At 37.4% G+C, this 16,354-nt stretch overlaps 6 protein-coding genes across 8 annotated transcripts in view; 1 reads left to right on the forward strand and 5 right to left on the reverse strand.

Moving 5' to 3' along the window:
* Window positions 1-127: 127 nt before the first annotated feature.
* On the reverse strand, window positions 128-1,567 carry LOC148168669 (uncharacterized). Its single transcript, XM_088046070.1, has 2 exons — window positions 1,490-1,567; window positions 128-1,434 (listed from the first exon to the last, which is right to left on the reverse strand). Exon 2 carries the CDS (start codon window positions 1,431-1,433, stop codon window positions 315-317), a length of 1,119 nt encoding a protein of 372 aa, XP_087902196.1. The 5' UTR covers window position 1,434; window positions 1,490-1,567; the 3' UTR covers window positions 128-314.
* Window positions 1,568-1,854: 287 nt separating this feature from the next.
* Ns1 (Nucleostemin 1) lies at window positions 1,855-3,825 on the reverse strand. Its single transcript, XM_088046069.1, has 3 exons — window positions 3,688-3,825; window positions 2,204-3,636; window positions 1,855-2,152 (listed from the first exon to the last, which is right to left on the reverse strand). The coding sequence occupies exons 1-3, from the start codon at window positions 3,704-3,706 to the stop codon at window positions 1,880-1,882; spliced, it is 1,725 nt and encodes a 574-aa protein (XP_087902195.1). The 5' UTR covers window positions 3,707-3,825; the 3' UTR covers window positions 1,855-1,879.
* Window positions 3,826-4,016: 191 nt separating this feature from the next.
* On the reverse strand, window positions 4,017-5,882 carry coil (coilin). The gene is made up of 4 exons (XM_088045383.1): window positions 5,575-5,882; window positions 4,436-5,525; window positions 4,285-4,390; window positions 4,017-4,231 (listed from the first exon to the last, which is right to left on the reverse strand). The coding sequence occupies exons 1-4, from the start codon at window positions 5,781-5,783 to the stop codon at window positions 4,104-4,106; spliced, it is 1,533 nt and encodes a 510-aa protein (XP_087901509.1). The 5' UTR covers window positions 5,784-5,882; the 3' UTR covers window positions 4,017-4,103.
* A 140-nt stretch (window positions 5,883-6,022) lies between these two features.
* On the reverse strand, window positions 6,023-7,145 carry LOC148168672 (putative rRNA-processing protein EBP2 homolog). The gene is made up of 3 exons (XM_088045599.1): window positions 7,020-7,145; window positions 6,881-6,964; window positions 6,023-6,829 (listed from the first exon to the last, which is right to left on the reverse strand). Exons 1-3 carry the CDS (start codon window positions 7,062-7,064, stop codon window positions 6,068-6,070), a joined length of 891 nt encoding a protein of 296 aa, XP_087901725.1. The 5' UTR covers window positions 7,065-7,145; the 3' UTR covers window positions 6,023-6,067.
* Window positions 7,146-7,147: 2 nt separating this feature from the next.
* On the forward strand, window positions 7,148-11,195 carry Taf2 (TATA-box binding protein associated factor 2). Its single transcript, XM_088045598.1, has 9 exons — window positions 7,148-7,282; window positions 7,353-7,407; window positions 7,459-7,622; window positions 7,676-9,028; window positions 9,075-9,314; window positions 9,362-10,158; window positions 10,208-10,427; window positions 10,478-10,754; window positions 10,808-11,195. Exons 1-9 carry the CDS (start codon window positions 7,239-7,241, stop codon window positions 11,165-11,167), a joined length of 3,510 nt encoding a protein of 1,169 aa, XP_087901724.1. The 5' UTR covers window positions 7,148-7,238; the 3' UTR covers window positions 11,168-11,195.
* Window positions 11,196-11,270: 75 nt separating this feature from the next.
* The window catches only part of LOC148168674 (uncharacterized), an 82,103-nt gene continuing 77,019 nt past the window's right edge, over window positions 11,271-16,354 (reverse strand). For all 3 annotated transcript variants that reach the window (XM_088044569.1, XM_088044570.1, XM_088044568.1), the window contains 5 exons: window positions 15,713-15,828; window positions 14,245-14,380; window positions 12,836-13,207; window positions 12,506-12,786; window positions 11,271-12,452 (listed from right to left, as the gene is read on the reverse strand). In XM_088044569.1, coding sequence (XP_087900695.1) covers window positions 12,386-12,452; window positions 12,506-12,786; window positions 12,836-13,207; window positions 14,245-14,380; window positions 15,713-15,828 — 972 coding nt within the window. In that variant the 3' untranslated portion in view covers window positions 11,271-12,385. The remainder of the gene's footprint in view (window positions 12,453-12,505; window positions 12,787-12,835; window positions 13,208-14,244; window positions 14,381-15,712; window positions 15,829-16,354) is intronic.

The raw sequence follows: 16,354 nt of genomic DNA on the forward strand, positions 1-16,354 counted from the left end.
TCCTCAATTTCTTCTCTAATAATAGAGTTTAAACTCTATTATTCTGACTTGATTCAATTTTAGATTACCTGGTAGCTCCATTTCGGGATCTATTTTTTTCTTTTTCATTTAATATTTATTGTTCAACCAGAAAAATATTGGAAAAAAATAGAGATCTCTAAATAAACTGAAGTAAAGTAGAATTTTTAATTTACCTCCGAAGAAGTTATTTTTTAAGCATAGAAGAGTGATACAAAATTTTAATAATTCTTTATTCAATTAATTCACTTAATTCAACACAACTTAACACATTATAATGCAAAAAAATATTTTAATTAGTCTAAATCAATGTTCTCCTCCACAATCCTACAATATCTAAAATAACGTAATGTGTACAAAGGTATAATAGATATTAAAGGTAATTTAACGTTACGATAACAATTTTCTCCACATTCATATTTTGCAACAACATGGCTTTCAAAATTTAATGCCTTATTAATGATGACAGCAACTGATTCTACATAATCTAAAAGTGATATATTATTCTCACCTATAATAACATGAAAATTTGATGTTTTAACAGCTTCAACAAAACTTAAGTTTCTAGTACCAGTGCTAATCACAGCTCTTACATTGGCATTAAAGTTTTCCCACAATGATAAGTGGTTTACTATACATATATTGTTATATCCATTGATAAGATATTTATTGATATAGCTTTGAAGAAGTCTGTACAATTTTGCAGTTTTGTTATTCAAACGATATATGACACTATTAATATCTTTTTCTTCAGCTTCTTTCAATACTGCTTCTACATATATTAAACCTAAATAATCACACAATTGTGTAGAAAATTCCTTCTCCATAAATATTAATATATCAACATTTACAGTTGTACCACTCAATTTTGTTGTATTTTTAATGTGAGGCTCCAGCATTGCTTTACAATTAACTTCTATGGCCTTTTGACATGTTTTAAGCTTTTTTTTTAATGGGACACAATCGTCTGAACCTGAATCTGAATCAGATGTATTAGAATTGGATGACTCTGAACTATCTGTCATTTCTGATAATATGTATAAGTGCTGGTAACCAATTTCATTCATTTTTGTAAGAATCTGGCCTGAAATCTTCAAGGAAGGCGCAATGTTTATTGCAGGCAAAAGTGGACGTGACCGTATTTCAATATGTACATTAATTTTATCCTTTTCTTTCATATTGCTGATAGACTGATATTTCTTACTTTTCAAGAAGAAATGTAATATATCTTCATCATATTTGTCTTGTAGCAGATTTGTGCTGATGTAGTTCTTGAATCTGGCTAGAACATCTGTGTATAACTTATCTAGCTTATTAGCATTTGCAAACATAATATAAATGGATTTCCGTAAATATTGTTCCCTGGGAGATAACTGCATATTATCTGATATGCCCTGCAAGTTTGTCAAGTCCATGCTAAAAAAAAACAAAACCAGTCTATGCATAATTACATTTGAGTAGGGCACAATACCTTTCTTCTTTCCTGCAGCTATTAACAAACTAGCTTTTACACTGGATATAGATTAAATATGTATTAATATTAACACTATAAAATGACTCAACCTTCTCTTACTCTAAAACTATTCTCTAAACTACCCTAACCCAGAGAGTTGAAATGTGGTTGAAACTAGAGGATTAAAAGGTGGTAGAGGGGGTTTATAGAAGGGCGTCATATTGGAAATAGCCACATGTTTTGGGCATAGTGTAAAAGGGGGTTGCCTACTAATAAGGGCGTTCTCTTCGCGATGTTCCGTAACTTGAAAAGTCCAAGGAATTGAAAACGAAGAAATGGCGTGAAAAGGTTTGGGAAATTTTTCTCGATTACAAACCACCAAATGTAGACGATTTAATAATTATTAAATTAATTATTCATAACATAATCAGCATCAAAGTTATAATCTGAATTGTCTGTATTATTCGTTATACTAAAGTTTTCTAACCCAGCAGACAGTTGGAGTGCAACTTTTTCCTTTCTGTTTCTCAATTTCTTCTCTTTCTTGAACTCTTTTTTTCTGACTTGATTCAATTTTAGATTGCCTGGTAGCTCCATTTCGGGATCAATTTTTTTCTCAGTTTCTTTCTTGTTCTTCTTCTTTGACTTCTTGGTACTTTCAATATTCACTGTTTTGCTTAACTAAAATATTAACATATTAACCCAAATTTATGAATAATAAACTTATTATACCAGTTGATTAGTGTTTTCTTCTTCCATTTTTTCAATGTTTACAGGTCCCAGACTTTCCAGAACAAACGAATTTTGAACTGGTCCAGTCTCACGTTCAATCTTATTCAAATTATCAACTTCCATAGTTTCAATGCTATCCAAATCAAACTCCTTGGCCACTTCTGTAATGATAGTTGAACTAACATGAACTTGAGTATCATCTTCTGGTGGAACAGTGTAATATTTAATTTTCCCGCTGTTCCAATCTTCAAGTAAACCTCTAGCCGCTGCAATGGAATCAGGGATTCCCCCTTTCTTAAATCGTCCTGTTCTTGCCGCTTTTAAACTATAAAATTCGTCAGGACTGCTGTATTCTGTTATATCATACATTTCCATCATCTGTTGCTTGGTCACTCTTTGTAAAATAGCGTTTGCTGGAGTGATAGGATCAGCTAAACTTGACACTTTCACTGTGTTCCTCAAACTGGCACTGCTGTCGTTTCCAGCAGCAAAAACAATTCCTGGAGAATCCAGGAGTTTGATTTTTGAGTCAAGTTGCACTTCTTGCATGGCTCTGGTGACACCAGGAGTTGCTCCAACGTTACAAGCGCGCGAACGTTTTAAACTGTTGATGATTGAGCTTTTACCAACATTTGGTAGACCCACGACTCCTACTCTGATGGACGTCTTGATGCCTTTATTGCGACAGTAATTAGCAAGAAGAGACATTAAAACCTCTGCACCCACACTAGCTGATCCCTGTGTTGTCTTTTCCGCCTTTGTGAACTTCTTCTGGGCTAATTTCTTTGACTGATCTTGAGTTGAGGCTTTAAAAGCAATGGCGGGAATACTCTTCTTTAAGTATTTCAACCAATGATCCAGAATTGTTCTAGGTACTAAATCTGCCTTGTTAAGAACTAAAACTAGTCTCTTATTTCCTTTCATTTCTTTAACAACTTGTTCCACTTCAACACAGCGAGTTCCCAAAGGATCACGTGCATCTACAACTTCCAAAATCACGTCCGCAGCTTCTACAACTTTCTTAAATTCCTTGTAATAAGCTTTGAGTGAATTTTCATGATTGTGCTCCAAAGTTTTATCAGGAGTCAGTGGGGTGAAAGTTTCATGAATTTTTCCACGCATCTCTGCATTTGCAACTAAATTTTCCAAACCACCAGAAGCTGCAGTTTTTTTTTCTTCTTCTTTGCGTTGTTGGCGCTCTAACACTGCTTGTTGTCGTTGTTTTTGGCGCTCTTCTTCTTTTTGTTTTCTCATCATTTCAACTTCCTTTAAGATATCTTCTTTAAAAGGACAAATATTGGGGACTTGGACAATCGCTTGCTTGTACTTTTTAGGGTTTTTTTTAGCTTCTTTCCTAGTTTTTTTGTTGTGATCACGAATCTTCTTTTGGATTTTATAACGTAGCCGCGCGGGTTGCCGTTTTGACGGTTTTTCTATAAAAGAGAAATTAATTCTGTGGTTGTTCCGAGGCTTTATTTACTTACTCAGCTTCAGTTTTCCCATTATTTTTGTATGGTTTATTAATAAAGTTTGACGAAAGAAAATACACGTGCGTTTTGAAATAAAACTTATAAAAGTTAGGTTATGGTTATAAAAATTGACACTTTAGTGGTGACAATTAATTTTATAGGCACCTGTTATACCGACCTCGATTTAAAATTAAAAATGGGCGGGAAACAAATACTTTGCTGGGCAAAAATTAGCAATTATCGTGAGTTTCTACAACGCCACATGAATAAAATTCGTAACACGCAGATATCGTTTAACATTTGTGACATTTCAACACATTTTTGGAACCACTACTCTCTTGCTTGTAATTATTTGTATTAAGGAAAATAGTACAATTGTAAAGATAATATTTAAATAATTAATAATATGGAACAAATATACATTTTAAATCTTATGGGTATAGAAGTCTTGGTTCAATCAAGCTGGGCCACGAGCAGCGCAACTTTGATATTTCCTCTGGTGCTTCTTCTGGATTCAAAGAAAATTTACCGGTCGGAAGCGAGCACTGTTCATGTCCACCTGGAAAAAATATATTAAAAAATGGATCCATTGTTTTTTATTATTCTACGTACGTAAAATGTGAAAATCGATTTCTTTGGTATCAAGAGAATAGTTCACTACTTTTCCAATGATGGTTGAGGAAACTTCAGGAGTGTAGATCTCAGACATACGCAGAATCTAAATAAAAGATAAATTGTGTTGCTAAATACATCTTAAACTCACTTTGAAAGCTATGACGTCGTCCACTTTTGGCTCAGTGTTCCGCGTAATCGGTTGCTTAAGAATACACTCTTCTAAATCTTTATTATCGTAACTAGAAGTCTCTAAATTGACGATACCATCGCCGATCGTTGGTTCAGTCTTCCTGTCTTCCTGTTTCTCAACATTTTCTGTCGCCACCGCGTCTTCAACATCATTATTTGAAAGTTCTATTTCATTATTCTCAGTGGCTTCCACACATTCATTTTCTGGATCATTAAAATGGAGATGATTTGGAGCTTGAACATGCAACGGTTTGTAAATAAAATTGTAGACTGGTTGTTGAAAAGTGGTATTAACATCTTGTCGGACCTTTCTTTTACGTGTTCGCTTTCGTTTCCTTTTGTTAACATTAACTTCTGCGTCATTTAAAGAGCTGCAAGTCACAGTGGATGTGTCCATCGATGAGCTTAAAATGTCGGCGCCGGGGAAATCTGCGTCCCAGTTGGATTCTTTTTGTTCTATTTCAATGTTTGCGGAATCTTCAATTTCAACGCATTTATAATCTTCAGTTTCAACGCGTTTAGAATCTTCAATTTCAGCGCATTTAGAACCTTCAATTTCAACACATTTAGAATCTTCAGTTTTGTGGCTCCCATTGGAGATTATTATAGTCTTAACGATATTAGTGCGTTTCTCTGGTCCTTTCAGCTCAGAAAATGACCCTGTACTAGACTTTGACTCAAAGTTATTGATTAAATGTCGAACAGGACTGTTTTTCTCTCCGGAGTTTCCGTTGGCAGAGCCGTGACCAGAGTCTGGAGATTTTAATTTTCGACATTTTGTTATATTTTGATGGAACGCGTCGCCATTTATCAACGGACATTTATTCTTTTTCTTTAGTTTAATAGGAATTTCATCTACTTCTACCGCTTCTTCAGTTTTTGTCTTGACGCTATCATGCTTCCTCTTTTTCTTCTCCTTTTTATGAACCGTTTCATCAACAAATTCTTCGACTGACGGCGCATCCTTCTTCTTCTTCTTCTTCTTTTTCGGAATAGCGACGATTTCATCTTCGATTACTGTTGGAACGCCTGGGACAATAGGCACAGCCCTACGTCCATTATTTAATAAAAATAATCGGAAAAAAGGGATAATCTTACCATATTATATCGTCACATTGAAGTATTTGCACGTCTTCTGATGGAGGCAAATACTGGTTGTCGCATTTTAAGTAGAAGGCGTGAATTTTGAAAATTGAAGAGATATGGTCCTCCACATCTTTGATACATTTCATTGATTTACTTACAAAAATCTTTGCTAGCGATCTATGATCGTGCAAAAAATGACTTAAATTTAGTGTAACTCTCATATTTTTAACACAAAAGACCCAAAGACACAGCACACACCACAACGAAACAACTACAAAATGCTTTGAAAAAGCGAGGTTAAGTTTTTATGACAAGCCGGTAAAAATGTTTTTTCTTAGCCAATGGCGTGGATCGAAAGAGAGGCACGTGATCGTGATGTTGTTGTTATTGGTGAATTAAGAAGTGTTCGGAGATTGTCCGCAACCCTCCGATTACCAAGAATAGCAAAAAAATAAACTAATTGTTTACTGTATTTATTTAAAAATGATTTATTACAAATAAAATTTTATCGTTTCCCCTTTGCTCTGCTCTTCACCCTTCTGTTTTTCCCGGGTCTTTTGCTGACAACTTTTCCATTCTTCATTGTTGGTTTTTTAGACCTTCTGTATTCACTAATATCAGCCGCACTGTCTTTAGTATTCAGTTTACTACCCTTTTTCTTGCCACCAAAGCCAAACTTCTTATCCCTTAGGTTCCTTTTTTCATTCACTCTCTTTTTATTCTTCCCCTCTAAAAACCCTAAATCCTTTGACTGTCCTTTTCTAACTTTCTTAACTTGGTCCAACATAAACTTTTTCTCTTTCTGTCTTTCCAATTTTGTCTGAATTTGTAACATCTTCCCTTCTTTCTTCTGGGCTCTTAACTGTTTCACCTTCTCACTCCTCTGCTTCTGTACTTGCTTCTGCATTAATTGTGATCTTATTTTCTGCATATGCTCATCTGACTTTGCCATTTCAGCAAAATAATCATCTGGTCTGATAGTTTTTAAACCTAGAGCTTTTAATTTAGGAAGGGCTTCTATGACCGCTCCTTGAGCCTGGCGATGGAACATTGTTTCTCTTTTAAAGTCATTCAAAACAGGATCTTCTGAAGGATCAATTTGTGGCAGTTTCTTGTTGTTTTTCAGTTGATTTTCACGTTTCTGCTCATGGATGAGCATTTGCGCCGCCAATTCTGGAGCCAGAGGAGCTTGTTTGTTCACCAAGTTTAGAGTTTCAATCCAAGGGAGATTTAATTTGAGTTCAGCCAGTTTTTGTCTCAGACCGCCCTATCAAAAACACTGTAAATGCTGTGAGAAGATTATTTCATTAGTACGCACCACATTATTCACATGCTGCTTTGGGGCTGTTTCAACTGCATTTAAACCTGGTTTGAGGCGGCCCTCGGCAAAGGCTTCTTGCAACTAGAAATAATAAAATTGATGTCATAATTAATTTACGAAATACAACGGTTCTTACCTCAACGTCGCCGTCACTTAATTCAGATTCAGATTCGGAGCTCATTTTTCAAAAAACTGCGACACGTGAGAAACAAAATATGAACACAACCTCAAACTTTTGACATTCGATCTAGGGATTTTATCTTTTGTGACGTTTCAAAACTCTAATCTGTCAAACTTAACCTCAATCCTGAACGTAAACAGATCCAAAAAACAAGATCAATGAAACTTGGGCAAAATGAAGCGAGAAAGGACTGGGGATAATTGTCGCCCATTTAAATTATAAGTATCTACTCCATACTTTTGTATTTATTAGTTTTTAGGAAGGCTAACGTGAGATTTGTTTATTTACAGCCCATCAAATTGTAAGTCTTACAGGGATAAGCTTTGAGAGAAAAAGCATAATAGTAAGATGTTCTTGACCTGTTAAGTGTTGTGTAATTATGCGGCGATTTTAGGGGTTTGTGGAATTAACTGTTGTACCCTTAAGAGATAACTTAAGACATGTGAGACTCAATGCCAAACAGTGCAGGATTTATAGGATTATCTTGAATGATGATTATGAAGCTCATTTTCAGTATTTTGATCCATTTTTGGACGTGTGCCAGTCAGATACAGATACGTAAGTATTGATTGAAGTCAAGTTAGATCAGATTTTGCATTTAAATGCTCCAGCCGCAGTTTGGACACCTTTTCAACACACCACCTAAACGCCGCCCTCAAAGTAGACCCCGACAACAACTCTGGCGAGTTGGTGGTAACAATCCCGCCAGAAGCTTCCCACTTAGTCGCTGAAGGCACCGCTCTCAGAGTGGGTATTGAATTCTCCTTGGAGCAACCCCAAGGCGGCATCCACTTTGTAGTCCCATCTAAAGAAGGAACGTACGCTGAAAGAGGCGTCCACTTGTTTACTTACGGACACCAGAACTCATCTCGATTGTGGTTTCCTTGCGTTGATAGCTTCGCCGAAACGTGCACTTGGAAGCTTGAATTTACGGTAGACGATGAGATGACGGCTGTTTCAAATGGAGATCTCATTGAAGTTGTGTATACTCCCGACATGAGGAGGAAAACGTATCATTACTCTTTGAATATCCCAACTTGTGCGCCGAATATCTCACTGGCAGTCGGCCCTTTTGAGATTTACGTGGATCCGTACATGCATGAAGTAACTCATTTTTGCCTCCCCGGGCTGTTACCACTTCTTAAAGTCACCACACGGTATATGCATGAAGCTTTCGAGTTTTATGAAGAAACTCTGTCAAATCGGTACCCGTACTCTTGTTATAAACAAGTTTTCGTTGATGAAACTCATGAGGATTACCGATCGTACGCTACAATGAGTATTTTGACTGTGAATTTACTTCACTCGGCTGTTATTGTCGATCAAGTGTACAATACAAGAACGATAATGGCGCAAGCAATCGCTGAGCAGTTCTTCGGTTGCTTTATTTCCATGCAGAACTGGTCAGACATGTGGCTCAACAAAGGCATAAGTCAGTACTTATGTGGCTTGTACTCTAAGAAAAGCTTCGGTAATAATGAGTATCGGTTTTGGGTCCAAAGTATGCTCCAAGACGTGGTCAAATACGAAGAACAGTTTGGAGGAATCGTTCTTGATCCCAGTCAGCCCCCGGCGCCTCTACCGTTGGGCTCTAACGCCTCTCAACAAAATATCAAACAAAACGAAGAGAAGTTTTATTTTTCTATAAGAAACTTGCATACTTTATCGCCGATGTACATCAGAGCTCTCCACAAGAAAGCGTGTCTTGTAATGAGGATGTTGGAGCATAGGATTGGCCTAGAGTTGCTATTGCAGGTCTTCAACAAGCAACTATCATTGGCGGCGAACGCCGCCCAACAGAAAATCGGGAGCGGCTTGTGGGGCCACATGTTAATAAGTACAAACGTTTTTACAAAAGCGATTTTTACAGTCACTGGGAAGGATATGGCGGTTTTTATTGACCAATGGGTGCGCACGGGCGGACACGCTAAATTCCACTTAACTTCAGTTTTTAACAGGAAGAGGTATGTTTGCGGTGGCAACAAACAGAAATTTTATTCTTCCTCACAGAAACACGATTGAGTTGGAAATTCGCCAAGACGCCACCACTCAACTCGGCATCAAAAAGTACGTGGGACCTCTTCTGGTGACCTTGCAAGAGTTGGATGGAACTTTCTCGCATATGCCACAGATCGAGAATACTGTAGTCAAAGCGGATATTACATGTCACTCTAAAAGTCGGAGAAATAAAAAGAAAAAGATTCCTTTATGCACCGGTGATGAAGTCGACATGGATCTCAGCGCCATGGAGTGAGTATCACCTAAAATTTGAACACTTGACGTAGAAATTCTTTCAGCGACTCTCCTGCTCTTTGGATTCGGTTGGATCCGGACATGACTCTCCTGCGCTCTGTGGTTATTGAACAACCCGACTATCAATGGCAGTATCAACTGCGCCACGAACGTGACGTTACAGCACAGATGGAAGCTATCTATGCCTTGGAACGCTATCCTACTCCAGCCACCCGACTTGCTCTAACGGACACCATTGAAAACGAACAATGCTTTTATAAAGTGCGATGCCGCGCCGCTCATTGCCTAACAAAAGTAGCAAATGCGATGGTGGCGAACTGGGCTGGACCTCCTGCTATGTTAGCCATCTTTAGAAAATTATTCGGGTCTTTCGCAGCGCCGCATATTATACGACAGAACAGTTTCACGAATTTCCAACACTACTTCTTGCAAAAGACTATTCCTTTGGCGATGGCAGGGTTGCGAAATGCCCACGGAATTTGTCCTCCTGATGTCATCAGGTTCTTGTTGGATTTGTTCAAATACAACGACAACTCCAAAAATCGGTACTCTGATAACTACTATCGAGCGACTTTAGTGGAGGCTCTTGGGTGTACTGTGACACCAGTTGTGTCGGTTATTCACCAAGGAGCCCCCATCACTGCTGAGAGCCTCAGTACAGACACTAAACTAATTCTGGAAGAAGTGACAAGAATGTTAAATCTAGAGAAGGCTCTTCCGTGTTATAAATATACGATTTCAGTTGCGTGCTTGAAAGCAATAAGGAAGCTACAGAAATATGGACATCTACCCAGTAGACCGACAATTTTCAAAAGCTACGCCAGTTACGGACACTTCATTGGTAAAAAGACGTTTTTGCAAAAATCTGTCAATGTTTGGTTCCTTTTTAGATGTTAGATTAGCAGCACTGGAGTGCCTGGTGGATTTTGTCCGAGCAGACGGCCGCATGAGCGACCTTCAGGACATCCTGGACATTCTGGAAAACGATCCAGATCCAGGCTTGCGCCATAAGTTGGCCGAGTTGATAATACAAAATCCGCCGTTCAGGAGGGCTCATCGCGAAAGACTGGACCAACCGGAGTTGGTTGAACGGATCTGGACCAATATAAAGTACGTTATAAAAATGGTGGATGCGCCGGGCAAATAACTTTTTCTTTTAGTGGCATGTTGTCCCACGACACCAGACTGCGTTGTGACCTCGTGGACGTCTACTACACTCTCTACGGAAGTAAGCGACCAGTTTGCTTACCAATTCCAGAACTGGCCGGGTTGATGAACCCTCCAAAAATCGAGAAGAAATCCCACATTTCCAGAGCGCTTCCGCCTCCAGAAATCAAACGCTCTCCTATCCCTAAAGACAACGTAACTCCCGTAATAATTGAGGATAATTTGGAGTGTATGAACGTGGAGGTTGTGGCAAGTGAGGACAGAGTGAAGGTACTTCTTTTGGGGGTATTCTTTGGGTTTTATTCTTAATTTTTTTATCGTAGACTGAGCCAACGGATATGCAGATTGAGCAAACCAGACCGACTCCAAAGCAAGAGTACTTTTCAGACAACTCCGTGTCATTGCCAGGAATGGGTCAAATTGGTCCTGTGGGATTCGAGCCCGGGATGTTTAAGAAAGAGGGTGATTCCAAACACAAGTCAGAGTCGGGGAAACTTAAAAAGAAGAAGAAGGATAAGAAGAAGCACAAACATAAGCATAAGCACAAACACGAGCATAAACATAATAAAGATAAGGAGAAGAAAGAAAAGGATCCGAGTAAAAGGGTGAAGGAAGAGACTCTGAGCTCAATCAGTTCCACTCCAAGTCCCAATCCAATGTCCTTGGGTGGTGAATCGATTTAATGTACTGGGTGATTTTTTTAAAGGTCAAAATATATAATTATCTTAAAAAAGATGTTTTTTTTTGGTGTGGGGATAAAGTTGAGGAGAGATGATATTCAACAAGTTTGAGTAGAATCTATTCATTTATTTTAAATATTAATTGATTACATAGTATAGGTGTGCTTGTCAGGATAAAATATGGTATTTACAATGTAATAGTGAAACATAAATTGTACTTAATAATTTTAAAGCTCATGTAGAGATAAAGATTGGAGTAGTCGTGATTTTTGATATCCGAACGAACAAATCGTTAATTGTTACGTGTATACGAGTCCAGAACAAAAAACCACGAACAATCGAAGGAACAATGAGAACTAAGTATTAAAGTCGTAATAATATGTATTTGCCTAATTTACAGTTCTCACAGTTCAAACTGTCTCAAACAGTTGAGAAGGAAATAAAAACTGTGTATAACAATATCACTGCTTCAAACAGTTCGAATCTCAACAAGTCGTTCAAGTATTCACAAATATACATCCTTCACCACGTATTTAATACTAGGGATGTTGACGCAACCGAATTGCTTATTACATCAATAACAATAAAATAACAACTGCAATTTATATACATCGACAAAAAAGCGTAACTTTGATTGGTCAATGATATAAAAATAATTGTACGCTACAAACTATGGGTCAGATCGAGATCTTCGACGAAATTAACTAATACACAAAGATCCGATTGAAATCATCAATGGAATTCAGTACGAGGAACAGAGAACACGATTAGATGCGATTAACGCTTCTCATTCAAGTCACGTATTCACAAGGGTCGGGGGAATCTTTATAACAACAAAGACCTAACTATGAACTAAAATATATTCTCCTTATATATTTTCTTATGTACTTTGGACATAACTAACTACACTTTTCCAAAGGGAACATGCATTTACATAGCATGAATTAACAAATTTCTCAATAATTAAATATACAACGTGTATATGCTAGGATTACAAGGTCTGTATTGTATACCTATCATGAAATCGTATTGCTCCTATTGCTTCCCACAATACAACCTCACTCTCTAAATGATTATCAGTTTATTTACAATCTTAGCCTATCCTCTCACTATTACACATCTTTACCAGTACATCATTCAAATCGCTTAAAAACGGAAAACTCTATTCTGTTCCTGTCGTATTGCTTAGTTCAAAACTTGCGACAATTCCTACACTACAATTTATTTAACTGTCGAGAAATTTTGTGATTGGTTCTTGTTGCTGGCTACCCAGTTTGTGTATACATTCCTGAAAATCGTCGCTTGTAAAATCCACTAATTTCCTTTCAAGTCAACACTTACCGGCAATGGCTGACCACGCATTCGTTACTGCAATATTCGTCTTCCCATTCTGGATTTGTAATAGCTGGATTAGGGCATCCCTGCCGTATACATGAATTCGGGGGTCGCATTTGTCCTTGGGATACATTCTGTTGAGCTACTGATGTGGGTACAGAAGGGGGTGTTGCGGAAACAGGTGGTGAACTCGAGACCATCGGGGGCGGACTAACATGTTGTTGCATGTGGGGTGACACAGCATGTTGTTGTTGCGGCGACACGGGCATGTGTTGCTGCTGAGGAACCTAAATCCACCATAAACTCACTGAAATTTAACTTGTTTTTTCAACAAACCTGTTGCATATAAGTGTTATGCTGTGGCTGTGGCATGTGTTGCATGTGAACGGGGCCCATCGAGGACTGCATCATGTTTTGGTGCTGTTGTTGTTGTTGCTGCTGTTGGGCTTGAGACATAGACGTCATCATTGGTTTCTTGCCTATTGGTGGTTGTTGGGTTGGTGGCGTCGCTGCTGATGACATAGGGGGCGATGGAATGGTACCTTGAGGAGTGTAGCTGCCATATTGCGGAGCTCCTGCGTTGTAGTTCCCATAGTTTCCGTACATTCCTTCGTTATCACCTGCTCCTTTTGACACTAAACTGGCCCTGTAAGCTGCCAGCGCTTTCAGGTATTCTTTTTTGGCTGCCTCGGTTTTTTTCTTGTACACCTGGCAATAGAAAGTGCGGAAATTAGGACAAGAAACGCATAACCTAGCTTTTTCACGTGCGGTTGTTTGTTGTCAACACCGTTGCCAACGTTACGGGCTGGCGATGTCATTCTAATCCTTGTTTATTTGGTTGCATAAGTTTAGGGTAATTGTTGAATAATTTAATGCTTCAAAAGCCATTAAATACACTTAAATAGTTATTGCAGCCATAAATAAAATATTTATAATCAATTTATGAATGCCTAATAGTGTATTTGTCAAACAATAATAATCCTAACGATAACAAATGACCTGTTGGTACATCATCTAACACCAACTTTTTTTTAATGGATCAAATTTAATAGATTTATAGAATGATGGATTTTATTTATTATTCATGGATAATTTAGTCATAAAATTTAAACTCAGTTAATGACGCGTAAGTATGCACTTAAGTTCCAGTCATCTCGTGATGTTCAATTTTAAGATTTATATTTCAGGTCATAAAAGATTTTATGTATTTTCATACGACTTAAAAGGGTTGTTTCAATTATAATCCGTGATTAACCCATGGCCTGATATCGTCGTTAAACTGAATTTTTGTCAATTGCTAATTAAGTACAAAGCCAATTAGCTATAAAATAAATGACCGCTCTTAAGGGTTTCAGAGTCAAAATTAATGACCACAACTCAGAAAATTGGTTTAATCATAAACATAAATATGAACAACTAATTGACGTTCTCTGGAACAGGAAGGTCTCTCTAGAACGAAGCAGCAACATTATGACTTGTAACACTACTAAATTTAGGGATAATGAACCAACTCTGACTGTGAAAACTTTCTAGAAATTGTTATTTTAATTGATACAGTCGCCTGTAATAAATTTCAGCTTCAGAATCTACAGTACGATTTGTTTTTACCGTACACTTTGGCGAGAATTCGAGAGACATCTGTTGCACTAATTTCACAATGAACGAAGCAGTAAACCCGCCAGTATTAGTAAATTTAACAATAAAATTTAAAATCCTCATTGTCGCGATAATATTGGATAACTTACATTTTTATGTTCCGAGTCTAAAGCGTCCCACATGGAAGCCACAATTTTCGAGACTTCCCCAAAACTAGCATTAGGATTTTGTCCTTTGATGGCTGCTTGTGTATCACGGAAGAACAAGGCGTACGCCGAAACAGGTCTGTAATAAAAGCAAATGTGTAAAAGACAAAAGTACCAATAAAAATTAATCATATACATATAGACAGTTCCAAATCGGGGCAAGCTACTACATAGTAAGTAAAATTGCAACAATAAATCTGCTGTTACAACTTGCGCGCACGGTGAATGTTAGCTTTATGGGCCATATAACGTCTTCCTTTCTGTTATGCAGCTGGGTAAATGGCATTCTCAACATTTTAATACGATTTAATAGCAGCCACGAAAATCGATAAGGTGTTCACACTCGGGATTTCCAGTGTTCAAACATAAAAGACAAAAAATTGATACTCTCGATGATGCAATCACATTCTACTTTTTCCCCGGTAATTATCCAAAACTCCCTCTGAAAATATCAATTTATCAATCTCCATTTCCGTGGATCAACAATTTTCAGGGTTGATGTACAAAAATAAAAATAAACATTCTCCGGATTTGGGGTAAAACTTCTTACGTTTTACTACCGAAGCGTCCCGATTTTTATGGTCTTGGATGGATTAAATTTCTTATTTGTTGCTAGCTCAGCGAAGTTTCAAACGTTCTGCTTTTCCTCCTTAGGGATAATCACCCGAAAACTCCCAGGAATGTGGATAATTTGTTGTTGCTTATAAAGATTGGTCGAAATTAAATTACAATTTGATGAAAAGACCCTTTTAGTGACAGAATTTCTTTCTTAATTCCATTATTGTACGCTCGTTTTGTTCAAGATTTCGGAACGGTTTCGTGGAAAGATAAATTTCTTTCTCGGTACAAAAAGTGTGTGCAGAACACTTATTAAAGGTCACGATTATTTACAGCTAATACTAATTGTTTGCTTGTAACTTTCGTAACCATAACGTAGTCATATCGAACTTAATTCGCCGTAACTGTTAAAAATGACCTCCTCGTTCTTTATTATTACTACCACTATATTCCTGAGAGTTAATTGAACTTAAGCAAAATGACGCCGTTAAACCGACGATTCAATTTCGAACCTCGCGGTTAGCGAAACGTTTATCTTAAGTAGCTGAAAATGCTGAAATTTGCTCTATCACGTCTTCTTTTTTACTATAAACCATAAAAGTACTTCCACTTTAGTTGAGCAGACAATTAACATTTATAAACGCAAACACACAACAACAGCTACTTGTTGATTAATAATGAAGCCGTGCAAAATTGGTTGCGGTTTCATTAATCGAACATGATCATTAAACAAATAAATGATGAATATCAATTAGAGACAGATAATAAATGGTTACGGTACCGCATTGTTAACGTCTCCTGACGAGTAATGGCTTGGTTAAACGTTAGCTACACAAACAGGACTATAACTCACTTTTGGGGCTCGTTAGGATCTCGCTTCTTTTTCTTCTTCTGAACTTTAGGCTTTTTCTGCGTTTTCGTTAACGTTTGGTCCGCGGGTTCGGGAGACGGTCGCTTCATCGCCGTCATCTGGAAAGAAAAACGATCATTTATGGAAAAGCCACACGAGGGTGGGAATTATTATGACTAACTTTACGGTTTTACAAAGTAATATCTGTTAGACTTTTTTTATATTTAATCAAGGCAAAAGCACATCGTTTGGAAGATCAGTTGAATGCTTAAGGACTAATGGCAGCATTTCGCTTTATCGATTGCACGGTGCTAAATTCACCGCAATTACACAAGGAATTTTCATCGCTTTAGCTTAAAAATGTATTTTCGATATTTTTCAGATTTTTCAATTTTTAGATTGTTGGAATTTTCCTTGCTTAGATTATTTGGATTCTTTCGACCCTCTGAATCCTTTAATAAAGGGTTCTTTGAATTCCTCAGATTCCCAAGATTCTCGACATTTCTATTTAAAATCTTTGAATTCTTTCCCCTTTTAGAGCTACGGATCCTTGTTTTATTATTAGATTTAGAATTTTAAATTCACCATTGTTTTTTAATGACAGATTCTATTGGTTAGTTCGTTTTGCAGGTATTTCCGAGCATC

Source organism: Gnatocerus cornutus, chromosome 9, assembly GCF_029298725.1.
Source record: "Gnatocerus cornutus isolate USDA-ARS CGAHR chromosome 9, icGnaCorn1.1, whole genome shotgun sequence".
Lineage (NCBI taxonomy): Eukaryota > Metazoa > Arthropoda > Insecta > Coleoptera > Tenebrionidae > Gnatocerus > Gnatocerus cornutus.

What these genes read in the sequence shown, in the direction of transcription:
- coil (XM_088045383.1), bottom strand. Translation starts at nt 5,783, where the DNA reads ATGAGAGTTACACTAAATTTAAGTCATTTTTTGCACGATCATAGATCG. An exon ending in CAATGTGACGATATAATATG is followed by an intron (nt 5,526 to 5,574) that starts GTAAGATTATCC and finishes TAATGGACGTAG; the next exon opens with GGCTGTGCCTATTGTCCCAG. An exon ending in AATCGATTTTCACATTTTAC is followed by an intron (nt 4,232 to 4,284) that starts GTACGTAGAATA and finishes TATTTTTTCCAG; the next exon opens with GTGGACATGAACAGTGCTCG.
- LOC148168669 (XM_088046070.1), bottom strand. Translation starts at nt 1,433, where the DNA reads ATGGACTTGACAAACTTGCAGGGCATATCAGATAATATGCAGTTATCT.
- Ns1 (XM_088046069.1), bottom strand. An exon ending in AAGAAAACACTAATCAACTG is followed by an intron (nt 2,153 to 2,203) that starts GTATAATAAGTT and finishes TTAATATTTTAG; the next exon opens with TTAAGCAAAACAGTGAATAT.
- LOC148168672 (XM_088045599.1), bottom strand. Translation starts at nt 7,064, where the DNA reads ATGAGCTCCGAATCTGAATCTGAATTAAGTGACGGCGACGTTGAG. An exon ending in TAAGTGACGGCGACGTTGAG is followed by an intron (nt 6,965 to 7,019) that starts GTAAGAACCGTT and finishes TATTATTTCTAG; the next exon opens with TTGCAAGAAGCCTTTGCCGA. An exon ending in AGCAGCATGTGAATAATGTG is followed by an intron (nt 6,830 to 6,880) that starts GTGCGTACTAAT and finishes TGTTTTTGATAG; the next exon opens with GGCGGTCTGAGACAAAAACT.
- Taf2 (XM_088045598.1), top strand. Translation starts at nt 7,239, where the DNA reads ATGAAGCGAGAAAGGACTGGGGATAATTGTCGCCCATTTAAATT. An exon ending in TTGAGAGAAAAAGCATAATA is followed by an intron (nt 7,408 to 7,458) that starts GTAAGATGTTCT and finishes CGGCGATTTTAG; the next exon opens with GGGTTTGTGGAATTAACTGT. An exon ending in ATGGATCTCAGCGCCATGGA is followed by an intron (nt 9,315 to 9,361) that starts GTGAGTATCACC and finishes AAATTCTTTCAG; the next exon opens with CGACTCTCCTGCTCTTTGGA.